General features: G+C 41.0%; 1 protein-coding gene across 2 annotated transcripts; it reads right to left on the bottom strand.

The window, feature by feature from the left end:
* Window positions 1-1138: 1138 nt before the first annotated feature.
* On the bottom strand, window positions 1139-21993 carry Neu3 (neuraminidase 3). 2 transcript variants are annotated; one of them, XM_046441975.2, is made up of 4 exons: window positions 21854-21985; window positions 18755-18987; window positions 16606-16817; window positions 1139-10995 (listed from the first exon to the last, which is right to left on the bottom strand). In XM_046441975.2, the coding sequence occupies exons 3-4, from the start codon at window positions 16810-16812 to the stop codon at window positions 9964-9966; spliced, it is 1239 nt and encodes a 412-aa protein (XP_046297931.1). In that variant the 5' UTR covers window positions 16813-16817; window positions 18755-18987; window positions 21854-21985; the 3' UTR covers window positions 1139-9963. The 2 variants fall into 2 exon arrangements, with proteins under 2 accessions (XP_046297931.1, XP_046297930.1); XM_046441974.2 differs by lacking the exon at window positions 18755-18987 and having other exon boundaries at window positions 21854-21993.
* Window positions 21994-22355: the final 362 nt, after the last annotated feature.

Raw genomic sequence — 22355 nt, 5'->3', positions numbered from 1 at the left:
TTTTAAAGAGATCCACAGTCCTCATTCAAGAGGATCTATATTTAAATGCAGGGCAGGTGTATTGTGGCCCTGAGTGAGGGTAACTCAGCCTGACTCACAGATCCAGGTCAACTTCTCTTAGATATCACAAGGAGGGGAGCCAGGCTTTGGACCCAGAATCCTCCAAAGAAGCCAGACATCATGGATTTCCCAGCCCAGAATTCTCGGGCAGCAGTGATTAGTCCTAACTTAGCTACTCAAGACCAGGGTTTCTATGGCCCACTCGGTGCTACACAGAAAATGATGAACCTCTAAACAGTAGCAGCCTTAGTACTCTTGGCTGGATTTCAGGCTCTTCTTGCCCCTTGGCCAGGCACTTTTGAATGCCATCAAAAGCAGCAGCCTTGCCCTAACACTGCCACTGACCTGAGCTCCTGAATCTAGAATCTACCTGTTCCTAGCTGGCAGGATCAGCCCTAGCCCCACAGTAGGGGTGCATTAGCTTTTGACTCTGGATCCTTATCAGGCCCACGGAGCCCAGGAGGTCTATGAGGATTTGTCCCAACTCCTGACTCTGGACCTGTGTCCTCCCACTGGAACTCCTGGAGCACTGGGACACCCACTGGCCTAGAAAGCAAACAAGGATTCCCTACCCTCAAGTCCCTTTCTTTCTCACATAAAGCTCTGGCCTCCAGGGTCATCTTCCCCTTTAGGTCTTCTCTCACTGATAATTATTGCCATTACCAACTGGCCTTTGGAAACCCCACTGTTCATTTTCAGGGCTCCAGATGAGCTCAGCAACCATTCCTTAATGTCAGCTACATAGTAGATGTAGGACTGCAGTGTTCAAATCAGGCTTTCAGGCAGGGTTTCTTTCTGAGTAACAGCAAAGAGAATGGTAAGTGCAAGGGTTACTGAAATGCAAAGTAGATCTTCCTCAGTTCCAGCCTGGGGTCCTCTTAGTGGCACCTACCTGAATCCAGGGTTCACTTTAACTTGAGATGCTGGGGATCATCCTCTGGATCACTTTGATTCCAGGAAGTCTCAAATCAAAACAAGTGAGTCAAAAAGGGCAGGAGTGTCCCATCCTGTCTAAGACCTACCTTTGAGTTCTGAATTTTGTAGGATCTCTACTTCTCCAAGTGATGAAAATGGAACAGCCATTCAACAAATATTTATTGAGTCCTATTACATTAGCAGAATAAGATGATGAACAAATGGACTTAGTCTCCTCTCCTTAAAGCTCATACCAGCCAACAGGCCAAATTCTATATCCTAAAACCATCCTTCAATTTTAATACAGAAGTCTGAGCTTTTAAACCAGGCACACAGAGTAGCAGGAAGGGCACCATTCCCTTTTGTCAATTTCCCAATGCCTTGACCCCAGAGAAACTTGAGTCTAGAGTCCCTGAGTGGAGAGAGCTAGTATCAAAAGGCAGTCAGGAGGACCTCTGCCTTGTGGCCACATACAATGTAACCACTGAGAGCGGAATATAACAGTCCAGACCTTACATAGTGTCAGGTTATTGTCTGATAGGAATCTTGTAACCCATCCTCGATTCCTGAGTCTCAGACTTGACTCACAAATCCATGGAGTTCAGCAATCTTTAGCTTGGCAATTCTCTAGACGACTCACATGCCCTGACCCTTATTCTCCCTTTTTGCAGGCATATAAAACCCCTTTTCACAGAACTGAGTCCTCAGCAGCTCAACTAACTCAAGGTCTCTTTGTCTACCACCTACACAGTCCTTGGCTGAGTCCTGGGGCCATGTAAACCTGTCTTACACATGGAAAAGCACCTTGTGCCCAACAGGCCCAAGTCTGTGTCCAAACTATAGTATCACTTTTATAATCTCCATGAGATTAGGTAGGAATATTAGTAGGAAACCCAGGCAATTGCCAAGTCATAGGAAAGCTGACTTTCTAACCCAGCAAGAATACAGCTGATTGGCAGGCTAGGGACTTAAGTTAGACACCTATTTGGGAAATGGAGCTTGGTTTCACATGAACATTCAAGTAACAGACACTGTTCCTCCTACCTCATGGGGAGAATGAGTAGAAGTTAGGTGAGGGAATAGATGGAGAGGTAAGCATTGCAACTGAATTCTATTCAAAGAGTGGTCTGTTGGCACGCAGCATCAGCATTCCTTGATAGCTCATTATAAATGCAAATCCTCAGGCCCTACCCCAGATCTACTGAATTAGATTCTTGGGGAAGGAAACTTGAGGATGGGGGGCTGAGAACTTTTTTTTTTTAATCTACCCAGGTGATTCATAAGCAAGTATAAGTTTGAAAAGTACTGCTAATTACACTTAGTTCAGGCTGCTATAACAAAAATGCCTTAGGCTAGATAATTCATAAACAACAGAAGTTTATTTCTCACAGTTCTAGAGGCTAGAAAGTTCAAGATCAAGGCCAGCAGATTTGGTGACTGAAGATTTAGCAAAGACTTGCTTTCTGCCTCACAGCCTGCACCCTGTAACTGCATCCTCACATGGACAAAAGGGCTAATAAGCTGCTTTAGGCTTTTCATGAGGGCCCCAGTCCCTTTCTTGAGGACAAGCCCTCATGACTTAATTACTCCCCAAAGGCCCGTTTTCTTAATATCATCACCTTGTTAAATTTCAACATATGAATTAAGGGAGACACAAGCATTTAGCTCTAGCACCCACTGTGCACATGTGATGGGCTAATATAATTACTACAGGAAAAAACAAAAGTCCCAGAAGCTTCCATTCTCTGGACACCTACTATGTACCAGATACTTTTAAACTTTTATCTAAGTTTTAATATTGTATCACTTGATCCTCACAACACTATGAGGGACTTTTATTACCCTGGTTTTTATAGATGAAGAAACTATAAAGATACTTGCCCATTTAACCTTTTCAATGCTCAGTTTCCTCATTTGTAGCTTGGGGACAATGATGCCTTGCTTTTTTTTTTTTGTTATTACAAAGATGAGAGAATATGGAGGACTATTCACCTTGCTTGGGAGCTCAGACCTAGCTACCGGGTACAGCTCAAGAGACTGGCCCACAGTGGGGAAAGACTGAGGCAGCACTGCTAGCTAAAGCCAAACACAAAAATCTATTTCCAAATTGTGGCTCAGAGAGCTGCCCAGTGCCTGCAGGCCCCTGGGCTTCCCATTGGCACTAAGTCGGCTTCACCTGTTATCAAGTTCTATGTTTACCCCTTCAGGGAATCCATGCTCTCATTTCTGGTTCCATTCCTAGTTGATGACAACAAAATCTATGTTTAGAATGACTCTGGATTTTGAAAAGGCAGCTGCTCTAAAGGTTGGGGGCACTGGGATATGATTCCAGTAGATCTGGGCTTCCAAGGAGAAAAAGAAATGCATTTCTCTTGGATAAAACAAAAAAGGATGACTTTGGTTTGAGCACACAGTGAGACCCACTGCTCCAGGGACCATCACCTTCAGCTTCTTACCAGCTGCTAAATGCCCACCATGCTCCAAGGACTTAGGCAACACCACTCTCCTCATATCAACTTGTGAAGTAAGCATCATCCCACTTCTGCCTCTTCTTTGCTGAATGACCAAGACAGAGGTTTGCAATCATTTCTGTCTTCATTACTTACTGGGTGTGTAACACTGAAATATATTTCTCTCTCTAAAGAGTTAACAAGAGAATATATAACTCAAAGCATGCAGTAGGCACTTTACAAATGTTATTCTCCTTGCACCTTTCTTTCCTATAATACGCTGGCCTTCTAGTAGGCACACAGGACAGATGAGGCAGACCAAGTCCCTTTCTGACTACTTGTGGCCTCTTCCATACCTAGATTAGGTAATTCCTTATAGTAAGGAAGCAAAAGATACAGGGAAAAGTCAGAAGGTTGGTCAAAACCATCAGGCCTGCAGTTTCCTCAAGGGATGGCTGTCAGCCTTTCAGTGCCCTCCTCAGTGGGCCCTGCCACACTCTCTCCTCTGTAATTCATTCTTAGCACTCAAACATCACATGCTGCCAGTGCTGAGGGTCATGAAGACCAAAGGTCAGATAAAGGCAATTTATCTTCCCATTTATATAACATAAATTTCAGAATTTACTGGCCTAGCAAGCGCACACAATCCCTGGTGAGGCAGGAGGACATGGATGTGCTCATGCTAAAGTTGAATAAACTGCTTTCCAGAGAGAGCCAGTAACTCAGACAAAGCCATACAGCAGGTTAGTGGCTAACTCTAGAACAAGGATCCTAAGCTTCCTGTTCCTCCAAGTAAGGTCCTCTGCAGTCTATCCCAATGTCTCTCTTGGTAACGTACCTTTTACATAATACTGTCAAACTTTAGTAGACTGTATTGACAGCTAATTACTTACGGCTTATATTTCATCTTCAGGTAGTGACTAACAGGTCATGGTACCAAGTAATCAAATTTTCAGTGAGAATGGATATTTAAATTCTTTGGGTTGCAAGTTATATATATCCAACTCACAGTAGCTTAAAAAATAAAATAAAGGTCAGGGGGTCTTTGGTTCTCACAACAGTGAAGAGCCCAAGTGGATGGCATCAGGATGCTTCCTGACTCTATTCTGTTTCTAATGCATGCAGGCATTTTTCCACTGGTCAAGGATATTTGTCTGTGGTTCTAGCCAACAACTTACCAGTTCAATGTGCCTATTGGACAGCTTGTCTAAAATGGCAGGTATTCTTTTTCTTTGGTACTGCTATTACTAAATCCCTAGGAAGGTGAGAGTAGAGAGACCCTAATAAAGTTACTAAAAGCCTGGGGAGGTTTAAAAATTCGAACTCTCAAAATGTAAATCCATGGCATCAACTCCTTGTACTCCATTTTGGTATAAGGGTATATTTTATGGTAATTGGATTAGTTATATTTTACCTATATTTATAGTGCTTGAACTTTTCAAAAAGGATCAGCTCTAAGCCAGGTGCAATGGTGCACACCTGTAATCCCAGCAACTCAGAAAGCTGAGACAGGAAGGTTGCAAGTTCAAAGCCAGCCTCAGCAATGGTGAGGCACTAAACAACTCAGTGAGACTCTGACTCTAAAATACAAAATAGGACTAGGGATGTGGCTCAGTGGTTGAGTGCCCCTGAATTCAATCCTCAGTATCAAAAAAAAAAAAGGATCAGGTCTACTTAATTTATAATTGGTATTTATATTTAAGGCAGTTTTAATCAAATTTATTACTGTATAAATATTTTAAAGGTTTTAATATTTTGATATGAGTTCAATAATGTTCACTACTAAAGTTTACATAGCAGACTTGAGTATTCCTCTCAAGCCCCAAAGCCCTTCAGACATTAAGCCATCTAATAAAACATGTAAAAATAAAACAGAGCACCAGATTTTTAAATGATTATATAAGTAATTACTGTAAACTACTTTAAGAGGTAAATTAGTAGTTCTCCAAACTTTATTTGTTTGATCATATAGGACTCTCAGTATTATGGCAAAAGATTTGCCCATTTGAAGCCTTTTCAAAAGTGAATTTAACCGACTGATCTGACAGAACACAAGAAGTTGTGCTAAAATATATGGCCAAATCCAGTAGTGCCTTATAAGCATCCCAATGGAACTAACAGAAATTCGGTTAAAATCAGAAGTTAAAACTAAAGCCCATTCATTATGTTTAGGTAAACATTTGTGGGCTTTTCAACTACAGCTTGATAATAACTTTAAAGTGTTTTGAAATACATAAGACATGCAGTGATGAGCACTGGATCTGGGGTCATTGTGACCCTGTACACCCTGAATCCTCTATTTAAATAGCCTGCTATTGAGTTAGTCTTGATAGCCCCTGCCCTGCTTCCCTTCACAGTCAACTATGTTCAAATGGCAATGTGTAAAGGCACAATGGATTGTTATTATTAAGGTTTTCTAAAAGTAAAAGTTCTTGTGAAAAGAACTGCCTCAAATTCATTTTTGAAGTTGGGAATAGATAGTAGAATGATCATCATCTCAGTTTCCTTAACCAAAAAACAGTGGTCAACAAAATTAAGCTTTTTACTCTTTAAGAGTGGTGGTAGTTTTATGATACAAGGAGTATTTTTGGTACTTGGCATCATAAAGCCAAGACCACTCAGAACATGCTGAGTCTCAGCATCTTCCTTGGAGTCCTAGAAAAGTGGCAATTACAGAAAATCTAATCGGGGACAGAGGGGAAATACCTGTGAAATGAGAACCCTGAATCATAGCTTGGGTTTAGGCTTGGGCTATAATTTGGAGAACATCTGGCAGGACCAAGCCAAAGAAAAGCCCATTCCCAGGAAATACTATGACTAACATGGAAGCAGGCCAGGGCAGAGAACATTCATTTAGGGTGAGCATTCAGCAGGTTTTGAATATTGTGCAACTATAGAGAGACATAATATCCTCCTTGTAGCAGAACTCCCTCTGGGCCTCCTTAGTTAGTTCCAGAAGGCCGACTCATTCATTCACTTAGCCTGTCTTTTCTACTGTCCACTCTTTTCCAGACCCTATACTGGGTTCAGAGGACAAAGAAAGCAATCAAACAGTCCTTACTTTCAAGGAATTCCAAATGTAGTAGAAAAAGTATGTATTTATAGATAAGTCATTTCATATATATTTTTTCAAGGTAAAAAGGACAGAGAGTAGTCAGACAGACTTGGATCTCAGAAGTCTCCAGCCTAGCAGAGGCCTAGAGAGGTATATACAGAGCAGCCTGTGGAAGAATCAAAAAGAAACTCAAGAGTACAGCCTCTGACAGCACAGAGATGAATGACATGACATCTCTTCCAATAATGCAGTAGGGACACTTATAGCCTACTGGGGAAGACAGCAGCCAGATCCAGATGGAGATATCAATCCTACAGCCTTGGGTTGACCCCTATGGGTCCTTTGGATTACCCAACAGGCAAAATGAAAAGTTTCTTATCTCTGGCTATAGTCACAAACATCTTTGGCCACCTGAGGGGAAACTGGTCACCAGGAAAAACAGGTACAAACAAAGCACAAAACAACAAGGACCTGAGATAAATATTAAAGAGCTGAGGAGTTAAGGAACATGAGTAGGGTCAACAGTTTGAATGGGTGGGCACTTGATTGGGTGCACACCTAGTGGTAGGTCATGTATGCTGGATGCATCCATTCTCCAAGGAACAGGACGGTGGGCTTTGGAGGGCAAAGGATAATTAATTTGGTCCCAAGAGGTACACTTCTGCTTTCCTCTTTTCTTCACAGCTGTCACCACTTTCCCTATCTTTTCCACTCTACCATCCAAATTGTAGCTGAAATGAGCTTACTTAGGGTAGGTCCCAGGGCCCTAAAGGCCTTGGGTGATTGGCACCAGCACTGGAGTGCCTATAGCTGTATTTATTGTTCACTTAGCATGGCCAAGTTAAGTTAGCTTGGTATAGGGCTAGGTTGACCCTCCTCTCAGGCTAAGCTGCAGGCCTGTGCAGGGTTCTCTCCCTTCCCATGGGTTTCAGGAAACATCCCCAGCCTTTTGTCATTTCTTCTTCACAGCAGCTACCACCTACACCATCTCTCCAGCCCAGGCTTCACAACTGGGCCACATTCTCTCCCTTCCTAAAGGTGACAGACTCATATCTGCTGATCTTTTTCTTCACAGCTGCCATCACCCACTCTAGGCCTCATTCTGGATTTCCTCATCCCTTAAGTAAGCACATAAGCCCTTTTCCAGTTAAAAGTTTCACTGCTAGCCATTAAGGAGAACAAATGAGGTAAGGGAGGAGTACAGGGTGAGGGGCAATTAAGAGATGGATATCTTATGAATACTGATGTTACACAGCTTTGGCCCATGCTGGCACATGACCAAGATCCCTTCCTTGACTCCTTTAGACAATCCTAAAGAAGTCTGGATGTTCTTATCCCTGGTTTAGAATTAGCCATCCTTCCAGTCCCTATCTACTTGGGGGTGTAGTGCTCAGGAAAGCTTTGCTGAGCAAGGCATTTCTACCTCTTAGGAGGAGGTAGAAATGCTTTTTTAACTCTCCTCTTCCTCAATTCCTCCCTATACCACCAACCCTGCCCACCCCTAGGCCCCTGCCACCCTTCACTTGGCCAGCTTGACAAAGGTCTTCCCTGATAGTGGGCTTCATATAAGGAAGTAAAGGGAAGTAGTAATGTATTATTTTTAATCCCCAACTGGAAGGTCCTGCATGTCAGGCTGTTTAAACTTTAGTAAGCAATGGGAGCCACAAATGATTTTGAACCAAGAAATGACAACAGAAGTACCTTGCATTATGCAGAGCCACTCAAGAAATATTTAAATAAATGTACACACAAATGGATGAAGATCATAACTGTACTAAGAAGATTACTTTGGCAAATGTATGCAAGGCTAAGTGGATTTTTAAAATCCATTCAAAGTTACAGTCTTAAGCAATATGCTCAAGTATGACATTCTTTACCTGCCTTGTATAACTACAACTCTAGCCTCCTAGCTGCATCCCATAACTAGGCTTACTCTTCATGATCATTACCTAGCACCAAAAAATATTTAGCTTGAGTTTAAGGCATTATCCTCCTTAAATAGGGAGAAAGATAGAGACAAAAAATAAATCTCATGGTAAATTTTCTGTCATAAAATAACAGCCTATTAGGGAAACAATCTAAGATAGAAGCAATCATTGTAATATCATGTGAGATACCCATGACTGACTAAGTAAGTTCAGCCCCAAAAGTCTTAGATGGAGAGTCATCCCCACTTCAAAAGTAGCAATTCCAATAGGTCCAAACAACTAGGCCTGATTTAGAGGTTTACAGCCCATGACCTTCTAATGGGTGAGGACCTTCCCCAATGATAAAGGAGAGGCTGTGCCACAAAAACATTCTGAATAAAACCAACTTGGGGAAAACCCAGCCACCTGGACAAGCCCTTGGACAGAGGACTCCAGGTATACTGAAGATGCAATTAAAACAATGACATCAGGAGTTACCATCATCCCAATTTAGAGCCCAGTATCTACCAACTATCCACCATCAGCAATTTTTTTCTCAAATCTAATTCCTTTTCTAGCTCCATAAACTGTGAGCTCCTTGAAGGGACCATAGGAAGTTTTGTCCATTTTTTTGTTTTGTTTTTAGAGATATGGTCTCTCTATATTGCCCAAATTGGCCTTGAACTCCTGAGTTCAAGGGGTCCTCCTGTCTCAGCCTCCTGAGTAGCTGGGACATAGATGTATACCAACATGCCTGGTTTGTCCAGTGTTCTAATATCCTAAACCTATGTCCTTTTCCCAACAGGAATCACTCTGATGGGAAAATTAACATCAGGCTCATTTTCATCAAGATAATGATATCAGAAGCAGAAAGCACCATCATCAAGGGCTGCTGGTTTCTCATTTTTCTCCCAGGAAATGTTTTCTGGATAAGGAAGGGAAGGTTGAGCAGAGCTGCAAAGCTGGAGAAAGTAGGCGACCTCATGATTCTGCTGTCTTGCTCAATTCCTCTAAGATGGACAGCCTGCAAAGCTTGGAGCATGATTAGAAGGGTAAGGGTGTTTTGTTATTAAATATGAAAAACAAATCCAGGTCTTTCTTCTTGCCTCGACCCCTGTGTGTAACCTTATAAGATGATTAGGGAAGAGTCATTTGAAAATAAAGTCCTCTGGCGCCCATTCTGAGCAGAATCCTTATGCAGCCAGGACTTGCTAATCATGGAACATATAGGTTCTCTGCTTCTCCCAGTAATGGGAAGACAGGAGATCACAGAATCAATTCTCTCATTTTACAGATGGACACCTGAGGCCCAGAAAGTTCAGGTAACAAGTCCAATATTCTAAAACCGGCCATGTCAGTGATCTTTTGACTGCAGGAGCTATGGAGAATTTTTCATTTTGCTCTTTGGAGAAGAAATGAAAAAAAGGCAGAGAGCACAATATTAAGGGTTTGATTCTCTGTATACCTCAGTAACCTCTGTTATCCTGGCTGTGGCTGCCATTCTCTTCTATGGAAAAGTCAGTAAATTATTTGTCTTGAATTGGCTCAGGTTCCTACCAGGAATGGTGCAGATCCCCTATATGCAGCTCAGGATCTCTTGGTCTGAAAACAGACGGAAGGCTATTTGCTCACACTCACACTGGGTCCCACACTCAAACAAACATCCAAACAAGCCCTCCTCCTCCACAGCGGCCAGATCAGAGTAGCCACAGGGCCCGCAGTGCAAGATCCAAGGGTGAGACCAGTGGTCAATCTCCAAGGGGTTCTGGTTGAGGTAGATGCCCAGGTCAACTCTTCGTTTCTTACTAGTTGGGTGGGAGTATAAGAGCCATGTTTCTGATGCTGTTCCAGCACCTTCCTCCAGCCTCAGTGAATTGTCCAGCAGAGGGCTCTCCTGAATGGTAGGAGCATCTTTGCCACCTGTGTGCTGGCATCTAAGTGTGTTCTCCAGGGGCCGAAAACTCACTACACTGCCTTGGCAGCCATGTGGGGGCTCACAGAGCTGTGGGCTCAGGGTCTGTCTCTGAAAACATTCACCATGATCAGTGCTGAGAGCCTCTGCCCGGTACCTGTTTGGTGTCCGGGCACTGCAATAGAGCATAGGATGAGCAGCCTTCCTGGTCACCTCTGCCACTTGGCACTCCACTGTCACCAAAGGTCTAATGAGCTTACCATGATGCCATGTCACCCCGAAGTCATCACTGTAGATCATCAGGGAATGAGGCCTTGTTTTACATGGTAGTGTGAAACAAAGGCACCGACAAGGGAAATAGTAGGCATATGCAGGGATGACCAGCCTCCCTGATTGCAGCTGGATGCCATGCCCTGGGCCCACAGCAAATGTGGCCCAGTGCTTCAACTCTGAGCCGATGACATCTTCAGTCAAGTCCCTCACCTCACTCCACGAGCATCCAGCATCCTGACTGCAGACAAAGCAGAGGCGAGCAGCATTCTTGCCTGACATAATCTGTTGACGTTCGGTGACATGGTTCCGCACACAGATGAAGAACAGATACACACAGCCACTCTTTTGCTCCCACACAGGACAGGGGTTCATGGTCCGATGCCCAGGTAAACTGGCTTCCACCAGTGGCTTCAGGGGTCCCCACTAGTCAAGAGAAAAGGAGAGACAGGGGGAGTAAAATGCTAATGTAAGATATGAGGCTCATTAAAAGCATTGGTACTTTTCATAAACAGAAAAATAAATAATATTGAAATGTACAAAATTATTCTTTTTTTGTAGTACCAAACATTGAATCCATAGTCTCATGCATGCCAGGAAAATGCTCTACCACTGAGCCACATCCCCAGCCCTAAAATCTACAAAATTCTAAAGGCCCAAGTAGTCCCCAAATTCTCAAGTATTGTAGGATGACCTATAAAGTTGGAAAAAGACATGGCTAGATATCATAAATGTGGTCCCTTCTGTCTGAAATGCTGTTCCTTGCTTTCTCTGGATTTCCAAATCATCCTCCAATACCCAACTCAAAAGTCACCTCCTTTGTGAAGCATTCCCTGTAAGTTACAGAAATTATAAAACATTGCAAATTTTTTGTAACTGTCTCCCTGCCTAGATTATGAGACATGTGAGGGTAGAAACCAAATTGTACTAATTTTGTTAAGTCTAGTGCCTGGCACATGACAGTAACTAAATAAAATTTTGCAAAAAAGAAAGGCAAAAAAGGAAGGAGAATTGCAAAGAGAAGGAAAGAAGAGGGGAGAGAAAAAGAAAAGGAAGGAAAAAAGAGAAAAGGAAGAAAAGCAAGGCTAGGTGTAGTGGCACTCACCTGTAATCCTAGCTACCTGGGAGGTTGAGCAGTAGGATCCCAGGTTTGAGGCCAACCTCAATTAATATAGCAAATTCTATCTCAAAATAAAAATAAATAAATAAAAGGGCTGGGGATATAGCTCAGTGGTAGAGTTCCTGGGTTCAATCCTCAGTACCATAAATAAACAAACAAATAAATAAATAAATAAGGGGGCTGGGGTTATAGCTCAGCAGTAGAGCGCTTGCTTCACACATGTGAGGCACTGGGTTCGATCCTCAGCACCACATAAAAATAAATAAAGTAAATATATTTGAAAAAAATATACTCTAACATAAAACTATAATTAAAAAATAATAAAAGTAAATAAGAAAGGAAGGAAGGAAAGAAGGAAGAAGAAAACATGCAAAGCAAAGCCAGGCAGGAAAACAGAGAAGTTTTAGATGAATATAGGGAAATTTAAGACAAAATTTTTTTTTCCTTCCTGTGCTACCCTGGGGAGGCAATTCACAACAGCTTTATTAAAAGCTCAAGCACAAAATCAGAGATATCTCATTCTAACCCTGCTTGCATCGCCATTGTGAGACATTGGGTGAGCTGCTCAGTCTTATTTTCCCTCAATCTCTTTACCAACTAAATGAAGAATTTAAAAACATCTATGCAGAGGAGTATTATAAGGATACAATGAGATAATGCCTAATCAGACATATCACAAAGAAAGGCCTAATCTCCTTAATATATTTTAAAAATAATGCTATAAGTTTGTAGGAAATTTTTCAGAACCCTAATAAAAATGGGCTAAGGACAAGCTAATACAACTGAAAGAAAGAGGGAAAAAACTAAAGAATGTTCAATCTCACACACAAAAAAGAAATATAAATTAAAATTAAACTGACACAATATTTTCATATCACAAAATCATATGGCAAAAACCATACAGTTTGATAATATTCTATTGGTAAGAATATGAAGAAATAGGCACCTTCATGTGTGTAATCATTAACTATCCAAGATAAAAAATAAATTCTCAAAAAATTTAATTTCTGCATGAATGGGCAAAGTTCAGCTCAGAATCTCAGTCATACTGGACCATAAGAGTTTTCTAGAGCTACTCCCATCCCACAGAGGGATCTACTCTAAGACTCCTGGATTAAAAACCCTTCCTTGAACTAGGTTAGAGACAGAAAACTCAGGATTTCTTGGGAAGCCCCTTCTGTTATCAGAATACCTTGCACACTCTAACTAACTCAAAGGTAAGGGATAAAGTCAACTTAATCATTGAGCAGCTGGGGAGTCAAAGAAGCTCAGTCATCCTTGTTGGCTAAGAAAAGAAAACGATTTGGGCCAGATATGTCTAATGCACAGTTGATACAAAAGTAGAAGAAACTGTAAACAAAGGACTGAAACTTTAGAATCCAAAATAATCTAAACCAACTGGAGCAATGGAGACATAACAAACAAGCTAAGGCTTGACAGATAAAACAGGTTGTGAGCTCAAGGACTGGGATAAGAAACCTGATTAAAGAATAGATGTAGGGGCTGGGGATGTGGCTCAAGCGGTAGCACGCTCGCCTGGCACGCGTGCGGCCCGGGTTTGATCCTCAGAACCACATACAAACAAAGATGTTGTGTCTGCCGAAAACTAAAAAATAAATATTAAAAAAAAATTCTCTCTCTCTCTCTCTCCCTCCCTCCTCCTCCTCCTCCTCCTCCTCCTCCTCCTTCTTCTTCTTCTTCTTCTCTCTCTCTCTCTCTCTCTCTCTCTCTTTTAAAAAAAAAGAATAGATGGAATGGCTGAAAAGCATATAAAAAGATACTTACTGGAAAAACTGGAAAAAGGAAAAGAAAGGTGGGGGGTTTCCTATAAAAATTGAAGGAAGAGTAGAAGGGAAGAAAGGGATGGGGAGGGAGGAGGGATGGAAAAAGGGGGAATATTGGGGAATGACATTGGCCAAATTATATTATTATATTGTGTACCTCATTACATACAACTATAATGCACCAATAAAAAAGTGGGGGAAAAAAAGATGCTCACATCACTAACCATTAGGGAAACAAATTATATCCACACTATGGGGTTGTGGCATAGTGGTAAAGCATTTGCCTAGAAAGGCCCTGACACAAAACAAACAACAACAACAACAACAAAAAACCAATGAGATCTCATCTCACACCCATAAGAATGGCTACTATAAAAAAATAAGTTTGGGCAAGGGTGTGAAGAAACCAAAACACTTTTACACCATTGGTAGGAATATAAAATATTGTGGCCAATATGAAAAACAGTAGTTACTTCCTCAGAAAATTAAATATAGAATTATTTTATGTTCTAGCAATTCCCTTATGGAAATATATCCCCCCCCCCAAAAAAAAACAGAGTCTCAAAGAGCTATCTGCACACCCTTACTCAATGTAATGTTATTTATAACAGCCAATAGGTGGAACAACTCAATGTCCTTCAACAAATGAATGGATAAGCAAAATTATACTACAATGGTATTTTATTCAGCCTTAAATACAAAGAAAATTCTGACATGGATGAACTCTGAGGACATTATTATACTAAATGAAATAAACCATCACAAAAAAATGAACATTGTATGATTCCACTTATGTGGGGGTATTTGTAATAGCCTAATTTTTAGAAATAGAAAGTACAGTAGTGGTTGTCAGTGGCTGGGGAGAAGGAGAAATGGGGAGTGTTTAATAGATACAGAGTCTCAGTTTTGAAAGATAAAAAAAGTTCTAGAGATTAGCTGTACAGTGTTAATAAAATTAACACTAAAATGGTTAAGATGTAAGTTTTACATTAGATATCTCTTACCACAATTAAAAAATGAAAAAAAGGAAAGAAAAAGACTTAAGAAGTTTCAGCTGACCATCTATTCAATATTAGTCAACTGTGTCATGCAGCTGTCAAAACAGTAGATGCTATTTTACCTTAGGCTGCATTAAAGGATTCAAGGTAAGACAGATATGAGTAGACAGCCTTCCTCATTGCTGAGCTGACCAGTCTATATTGAAGTTTAACTTCAATTCTGAATACTACACTTTTAAAAACAGACACTGACATCTCAGACCAGATCCCAAAGTCAGTAAGAGACCAGAAATCAAACTAGGACCACTGCCTAAAGAGCCACTAAAAGAAAGAAAGCTGCTTATCCCAGAAAACAGAAGACTCAAAGGGCATGAACATAGCTTCCAGGTACTTCAAAGAGTAAGCTCTCTGCCAAAGGGACTTTATCTATATTATGTATAGATACTGACCGCTCTAGAAGGCAGAACAAGATCGATGAATAATTATAGAAAGGTAGAGATTACCTCATTTAAAAGAAAATTTAAGTTGCCACAGGATTAGAGTCTTCATTTAAAGAGTTATGCAAGCAGGCCCTTTCTGGGAAATAACTAGTGTTGTTCTTGTTGTATAATTTGTATCGTCAGTTACATCCTACAGATGATGAAACAGTATTTAAGGTCAGACAGCCAATAAATGTAGGTCTTTACTGACTCCAAAGAAACAACTTTACCCACTAAGCTATTATAGTTATCAGTGGAATACATATTTCCAGATTGGAAAAGACATTGAGATAACGATTTTTCTAACTTCAAGACTCTTTGGTTAAGTAAAACAGAAGATGAAAGTAAATAAAATAAGAGAGAAGAGTTAAAATGGACAAATTTTGTGAATGTATTTGACTACTGGGCAGTGAGGTTATATAACAGATAAAGTTTGATTACAAAAAATGCTTAACAGTTCTCTGGCTTTGATAAGAAAGCAGACAACATGACCACAGGTCATGGCTGTCCGAAAGAAAATTAAATAGCTAGATATCCACATTCTGCTGGGATGCAGAAGTAGGCCTCTTTGGAGGCCAGTTATTCAAGAAAGGAGCCTTATCCTGGGGAGCCATGAAGATAACTCAAGGTTTCAGGGATTGGAAATGTGAGTCAATGACACCAAAAGCAAGAATATGGTTGTTGTCAAGGCCCATTTTAAACACAATAACATTTGCACTGTAACAAAAGAAGATATCTGCTATAAGTCTGAAGGTTTAATGGTAAGATTTCAGATATCTGTAGGTAGAAAAGTAGGGTAGGTTAGGGAGATTAAAGTACCTATTATGGGCAGAGACACAGCCATACATTTTTTAAACAAGACTCTCAAAGCCATTGCCTCCTCTGATCCTCACTTCAGCCACTCTGGGAGTAAGGAAGGCAACAAGAAGAAATATGGGGTCTGAAATAACTTCGGGGCTTCCATGCCTAAGAGCAGCAATTATTCTTTCTTCCCTATATTTTTGGTATAAATGTGCTACTTAAGGGCAAGGGTTCCAGCTTCAATTATACCACTTATTACATGTGTGCCCAAAGCAAGTTGCTTTAATTCTCAGGCCCAGTTTCCTCCTATGAAATGAGAAGAATAATACATACCTCACATTAAGCATTTAGCAAAAGTAATAATATGGCTAATATTGTTATTTACTAACTGTGGTCTCAAGTAAGTCCAATAGCAAAATTGGACTAATACTGTTTACTTCCTTGGGTGATTTATACAAATTACTGGAAATAGAAATGAAAAGCTCACCATATGTTAGCTGAATCTGAATGAGCCATGGAGGCCTCTGGAGTTGAGACTCAGTTTGAAGCCTCCTCCTACCACTGTATTATAGCTGCTTGGCCTTTAGCAAAAGGCAACCTCTCTGAGGCTCAGTTTCCTTATAGGTGAACCATGACTGACAACAGTACCTAGGACACAGAATAGCTGTGAAGATCAAATGTGTCCCTGGCACACAAAAAACACTCAGTTGAGAGACACTATTTTTACTGTTTCTCCCTCCTCAGCTCCCCACACAGGGTTTTTCTAGCATTGATGGGAAAAGGCACAAATCCCAAAGTGCACTGAGATCTGTGGAGAGAAAATAAGGCCCAGGCCTAGATCTGGGATGAGTCACCTGTACTGAGTGCCCAGTCCTCAACCCTCGCCTCAGCACCAGGTAGAGTGCATCCACATCCCTGCTTGTTGAACGCCTCTCTGCAAAGGCCAGGAACGTGCAGGAGGGGGGCACATAGAGCAGGGCCGGGATCCGGTAGGTAATCCCTTTCTTGTCTTCCTGCTGGAACAGAGGGTTGTTGAAGGAGGATGATGTCACTTCTTCCATGATCTCTGTAAGGACAGGAAGCAGCTCAATGTGTGTGTCCATACATAGATGCTAGCCTATATGTAAGTTTTCTTTCATTCCATTGCTGGTGGGCACAGGGAAGACACAGATGAACTGAAATGTTTATTTTTTCATACAAAAGTAACACCATGGTCTCAAAACACAAAATAAGCAATATGCTTGCTCTGACGTATCTGTTCTCAAAACTCTGTAGGAATCCTATGTAGCCTATGTCAAGAGTGTCTCTCCCCAGAGACATTCTGCATTTATTCTGCTCAGAATCCAGGGGTCTTAACAGCCTGGGATGGTTTTTAATGTCAATTTCTTGGTGCAGGGTTTCTAGAGTATTGGGTAACAAATATAAACCCAAATCCATTTGAGTGAATGTCTGTGATTAATAATTCTATTGAGAAATTTTCTCCCTGTACTGGAGCCTAAGATAAAAGGCGATCTTCTCTTCCCCCTTTTTTCCCTTCTCATTTTTATTGGCACATTGTAATTATATATAATAGCAGGATGCACTGTGACATATTCATGTATGCACATAATTTGATCAGTTTCATTCCCTCATACCTCCCCTTACCCTAACCTCCTTCTTCCCAATTTCATTCTTCAACCCTATTGGTCTCTCTTCTTTTTTCTTTTTTTAATTTTTATTTTTTTAATTTGTCCTTTTTAGATATACCTTCTATTTTCACAAAATCCATTTTTTCCTTTTTTTTCCTCTCGCTCCCACATATGAGAGACAACATATTAAAACAGAGAGCTCCTGAATTTCTTCATGCTGAGGATAAAAACTTCCTCATACAAAGAACAGATGCCAAGAAAACTATTACTGATAAAATATCTAGCTAAGCATAGACTAGCTAAAATCTACATATGCATTGCCAAGAAAACTATCACTGATAAAATATCTAGCTAAGCATAGACTAGCTAAAATCTACATATGCATATCACTTAGATTTTATTCTTTAATTTGTTTTATTTAGTTATACATGACAGCAGAATGAGTTTATGCACTTTGATATATCATACATAGATGGGATATAATTTCATTTTTCTGAGTGTATATGTTACAGAATCATATTGGTCACGTAGTTACATATATACATACAGTAATAATGTCTGTTTCATTCTATTATCTTTCCTATCCCCACGTGAATTAGCATCCACATACTGGAGAAAACATTCGGCCTTTGGTTAGAGAGCCTACAGACTGGGAGAAAATCTTTACCACATGCACCTCCGATAAAGCATCAATCTCTAGGATATATAAAGAACTCAAAAAACTTTACACCAAAAATATAAATAACCCAATCAATAAATGGGCTTAGGAACTGAACAGACACTTCACAGAAGAAGAAATACAATTGGTCAAGAAATATATGAAAAAGTGTTAAACATCTCTAGCAATTAGAGAAATGCAAATCAAAACTACTCTAAGATTTCATCTCACTCTTGTCAGAATGGCAATCATCAAGAATACAGGCAACAATAAATGTTGGCAAGGATGTGGTGAAAAAGGTACACTCATACATTGCTGGTGGGACTGCAAATTGGTGTAACCACTATGGAAAGCAGTATGGAGATTCCTCAGAAACTGGGAATGGAACCATCATTTGACCCAGCTATCCCACTTCTTGGTTTATACCCAAAGGACTTAAAATCAGCATACTACAGTGACACAGCCACAACAATGTTTATAGCAGTTTAATTCACAATAGCTAGACTATGGAACCAACCTAGGTATCCCTCAATAGATGAATGAATAAAGAAAATGTGGTATACATACTCAATGGAATATTACTCAGCTTTAAAGAAGAGTGAAATTATGGCATTTGCAAGTAAATGACTGGAGGTACAGAATATCTTGCTAAGCAAAATAAGCCAATCACTTAGCTTTTGTTTCTATAAATTGTATTCATTTCTGTAGTGGATTTACCTCGTTATCTGTAGAATCCAGAGAACAACATTCTAGCTGATTTTCCCCATTTTGATCAAACTGCATAAAATTCATTTTTTCTTTGTATATCCATTGCCTATTTCTTATGCAGGCAGGTGGCCAACAGGGATCCAGGCAGTTTCCTTGGTTTGGCTGCCAGTAACAATACAATCCTTGACTTTGAGTCTGGTTTATTTCACTTAACAAGACGCTCTCCAGCTCCATCCATTTTTCTGTGAATGACATAATTTGTTTTTCTTTATGGCTGAATAGAATTTCATTTGGTACATATACCACATTTTCTTTGTCCATCTGTTGACAGATACCTAGGCTGATTCCAATTGTGAATTGTGTTTCTATAAACATAGGTATGCATGTATCTCTATAATATGCTGACTTTAATTCTTTGAATAAACACCAAAGAGAGGTAAAGCTGGGTCACACAGTGGTTCTAGTCCTAGTCTTTTGAGGAATCTCCATATTGATTTTCGACTGTATTTTAGAGGTAAATGGCAATCTTCTTTGTTATCAAAGAAGCCGGGAGATTTTTCCCTAGTTCACCCTATCAGAGGGTGTACACCCAACAGTGTGGGCCAAGTAACCTCCTGCCTCATATAGTTAACATGCTCTGCCTGGAGCTCTTTTTCTGATAGCCACAGAGCTCATTCTCTTATCTCCTTCAGCTCTATTTAAACATCATCCAACCAGTGAGGACTTCCCTGACAACTTCCTTGTCTTCTCTGTCCCTTTTTCCTGCTCTTTTCTCCATTTCTTACCCTCTGATCGCTCATATATTATACTTGTTCAGTACATACTACAGAAGAGAAGATCCAAAAAGAGCAAAGATATATCTATTTTATTCACTGTTATACCTTCATACCTAGAACCAGCCCTGGTACATTATATGTTGAATGAACAAATGAGTGAAGTGGATGTTAGAAGAGAAGGAGAAGGGCAGAGCGAGTGGACCTGAAAAGCCTATAGGCAACAGAAAACAGCAAAGAGACTTTCAGTAGTACAGTAGGATATAAAGATAGAATGCAAATGCTATGAGCAGTGATGGGGCTGAAGAGGTCAGCAGATTCCTGATCCTGGGAGGCTCTGATACCTATTAAGGTGTTTATCCCACAGATAGGGAGCCACTCTAGAGCTTCTGGCAAAGGAATGGTGTGATTATTTTAAACCAATCTCTCAGGCAGCTTTCTGAGCAATGAACTGTAAGACAAAGTAGTACTGCTTTTAGCGACAGTCCTCTAGTCAATTAGGAAAAATTTCCAATAGTGCATGAATGATTCATTTAGTCACTTGATTTTAACTTAGGAACTATGGGTCACTATCATGGGGAGTAGGGGAGATGGCCTCATTGAGTCAAAAGAAAATCTACCCCCCCTCCAATCTTGGGCTTTCAACAGTATAATCAAAAAACAGGCCAAGGTAGAGTGTCTTCTTTATGTACCTCTCTCCCCCAGTTCAGGCCCTCCTGCCAGGGAGGGTCAAGCTTTCTTCTGAGTGAGCCAGGCTGGTGTAATGGTTAAAAAACTATTTGAACCAAGAGGACTACATACCCTTGGGCATGTTACTTAATTTCTATGCTTCTCTTTGCTTCAGAATCCATGTTACCTATCAGCAGTCTCACAAATCTCATGTTTACTGAGTCTTCTGATTTATACCATTTTCTTTTATACGTGATTTAATCTCATGTTTTGTCCATCATAGCTCTAGGAACAATAGGCTACTGTGTGTGTGTGTGTGTGTGTGTGTGTGTGTATCTATCTCCATATCCCATACAGGTCATTCAAATATAGGTACCATATAGCCTACTGCTATTCCATCTAGGTTTGTGTATATATATATATATATATATATATAGTCATGATGTTCACACAACAAAACTGCCTAATGATGCATTCCTTCGTAGGTATTGTCATCATTCCATGATGCATGACTGCAATAACAACAATTATAATTCCCCTTCTTAAGAGCATTTAAATCCTTCTTCATTTCTGGGAGAGATACTTCAAATCTTAGAAGTTAATTCTTTAATAATGAGTTATATCTAAATATTAATCATTTAGCCAACATGACTATTAACATCTAAAAAGGAATTCTCAAGGTGATAAAAATGAAGCACTGGATGAGCATGGAGTGTGACAGAAGAACTAGGAAAAGGAAAGGGAGAGGAAGTGGAGAGATGACCAAAGGAAAAGCATTTGTCATGTGACTCGATTCATGTCCCACCTCCACTTGGTACTGTGACCTAGTGCTGGTTACTGAATCTCTCTAGGCCTTAGATTCCTTGTTTGTAAGATGTGGATAGTACCTACTTAAGACAAACCATATAAAGAACCACTCAAAAGTGACTTTCAAACTTTAAAGCACTATACAAATAGAAGTCTTACTACAAATTCAGATGTCTTTACAATTTCACTTGTGGGTTATCACTATAACAATTAGCTATTATCAATAATTTTTTATTTATTATTATATTGATCACGTTAGCAGTGTTAATACAGATAGTCTGGCATGGACATCTATTTCATACAATGTGCTTGGAACTAAGGATGGAGAAGAATCTGACACAGGAATGCTTTGGAACTATTCATTTTAGCAAAGAATTCAAATTAATGTCTGCCATAGAATCCTCTTCCTATGAAATGCTCCCTGCTCTTTTACTGAGAAAGAGTACAGTGAGGAATAATAATAAAGTCTGACCTGGCTTTGGGGGTCGGGGGGAGCTTATATAAGGACACTCAGTAGCAAAACATGGACCAAGCTCCAGATCTCCTAAATTCCAGCTCACGACTGTTTGTGCTGCCCACAGATACCTCTGTAGTTAGAGGGGTTTTCCTTGTCTCAGTTCTCCTTCATCCCCACAACGCTCATCTAAGGTTGAAGTTTGGCTTCAGTGGGAAGAAAACAAAAATAGCCAAGAATGCTCTCTGATTGTCAGGTCCTAACCAACCGCATGGCTCTAACCCAACATTTCCCAAAGGCTGGATTTCCAAAGCGCAGATGGTGCCTTGGCATCTGACCCTACAGTGACAGGGCCCCACTTTCCTGTGGGATGGAGTGGCTTTCGTGTCTCCCAACCTCGCTCACCTGCACGGGACCCAGGCTCCTCGGTGGCTCTCGAGGCTGAGCTGGGCTCGAGGGGCTCTTCCACGGGGCACAGGGCAGGCCCTCAGGTCTGGACACCGAAGCCCGGGAGAATGGCTGGCACCAGGGATGGGGAGACGGTGAAGGAGAAGGAGAAAGTGAGAACCTGGAGACAACCCCGAGAAGCGAAGAGCGAGGTGCTGGCCGGAAAGAGGACACCGGAGACACACACACACAGACCCGTGACGGAAAGACGCTCCGGGGGCCGCAGTCCCCAGCCAGCCTGCTGGCGGTTGGACTGACAGTTGGCATCAGCCCCCGCGGGGCGGCCCCAGCCTCGGCCACGCCCCTCTTCTCCACCCCCTCACCGCGCAGTCTCGGTCGTCCCTCCTCCTTTCAGTCCCGCATTCCCACGCTGGTGTCTATTGGTTGGACTTTTGGGAGGTCTCACCGCTTAAAACTTCCCTGGACAGCCTGAAAGTGGAGCAAAGGTTCCAGGCTTCAG

This window comes from Marmota monax, unplaced genomic scaffold (assembly GCF_021218885.2).
Source record: "Marmota monax isolate L192 unplaced genomic scaffold, Marmota_monax_Labrador192_F-V1.1 WCK01_AAM20220418_F8-fsc00068, whole genome shotgun sequence".
In the NCBI taxonomy this organism is placed as follows: domain Eukaryota; kingdom Metazoa; phylum Chordata; class Mammalia; order Rodentia; family Sciuridae; genus Marmota; species Marmota monax.
The sequence above is the reverse complement of the archived record's forward strand: the minus strand, read 5'-3'. Positions and strand labels throughout refer to the sequence as shown.

Excerpts from the sequence above, each read along its gene's own strand:
- Neu3 (XM_046441974.2), bottom strand. The coding sequence starts at position 16,812 with ATGGAAGAAGTGACATCATCCTCCTTCAACAACCCTCTGTTCCAGCAG. Across the intron at positions 10,996-16,605 it reads GGACTGGGCACTCAGTACAG|TGGGGACCCCTGAAGCCACT; the intron begins GTGACTCATCCC and ends TCTCTTGACTAG.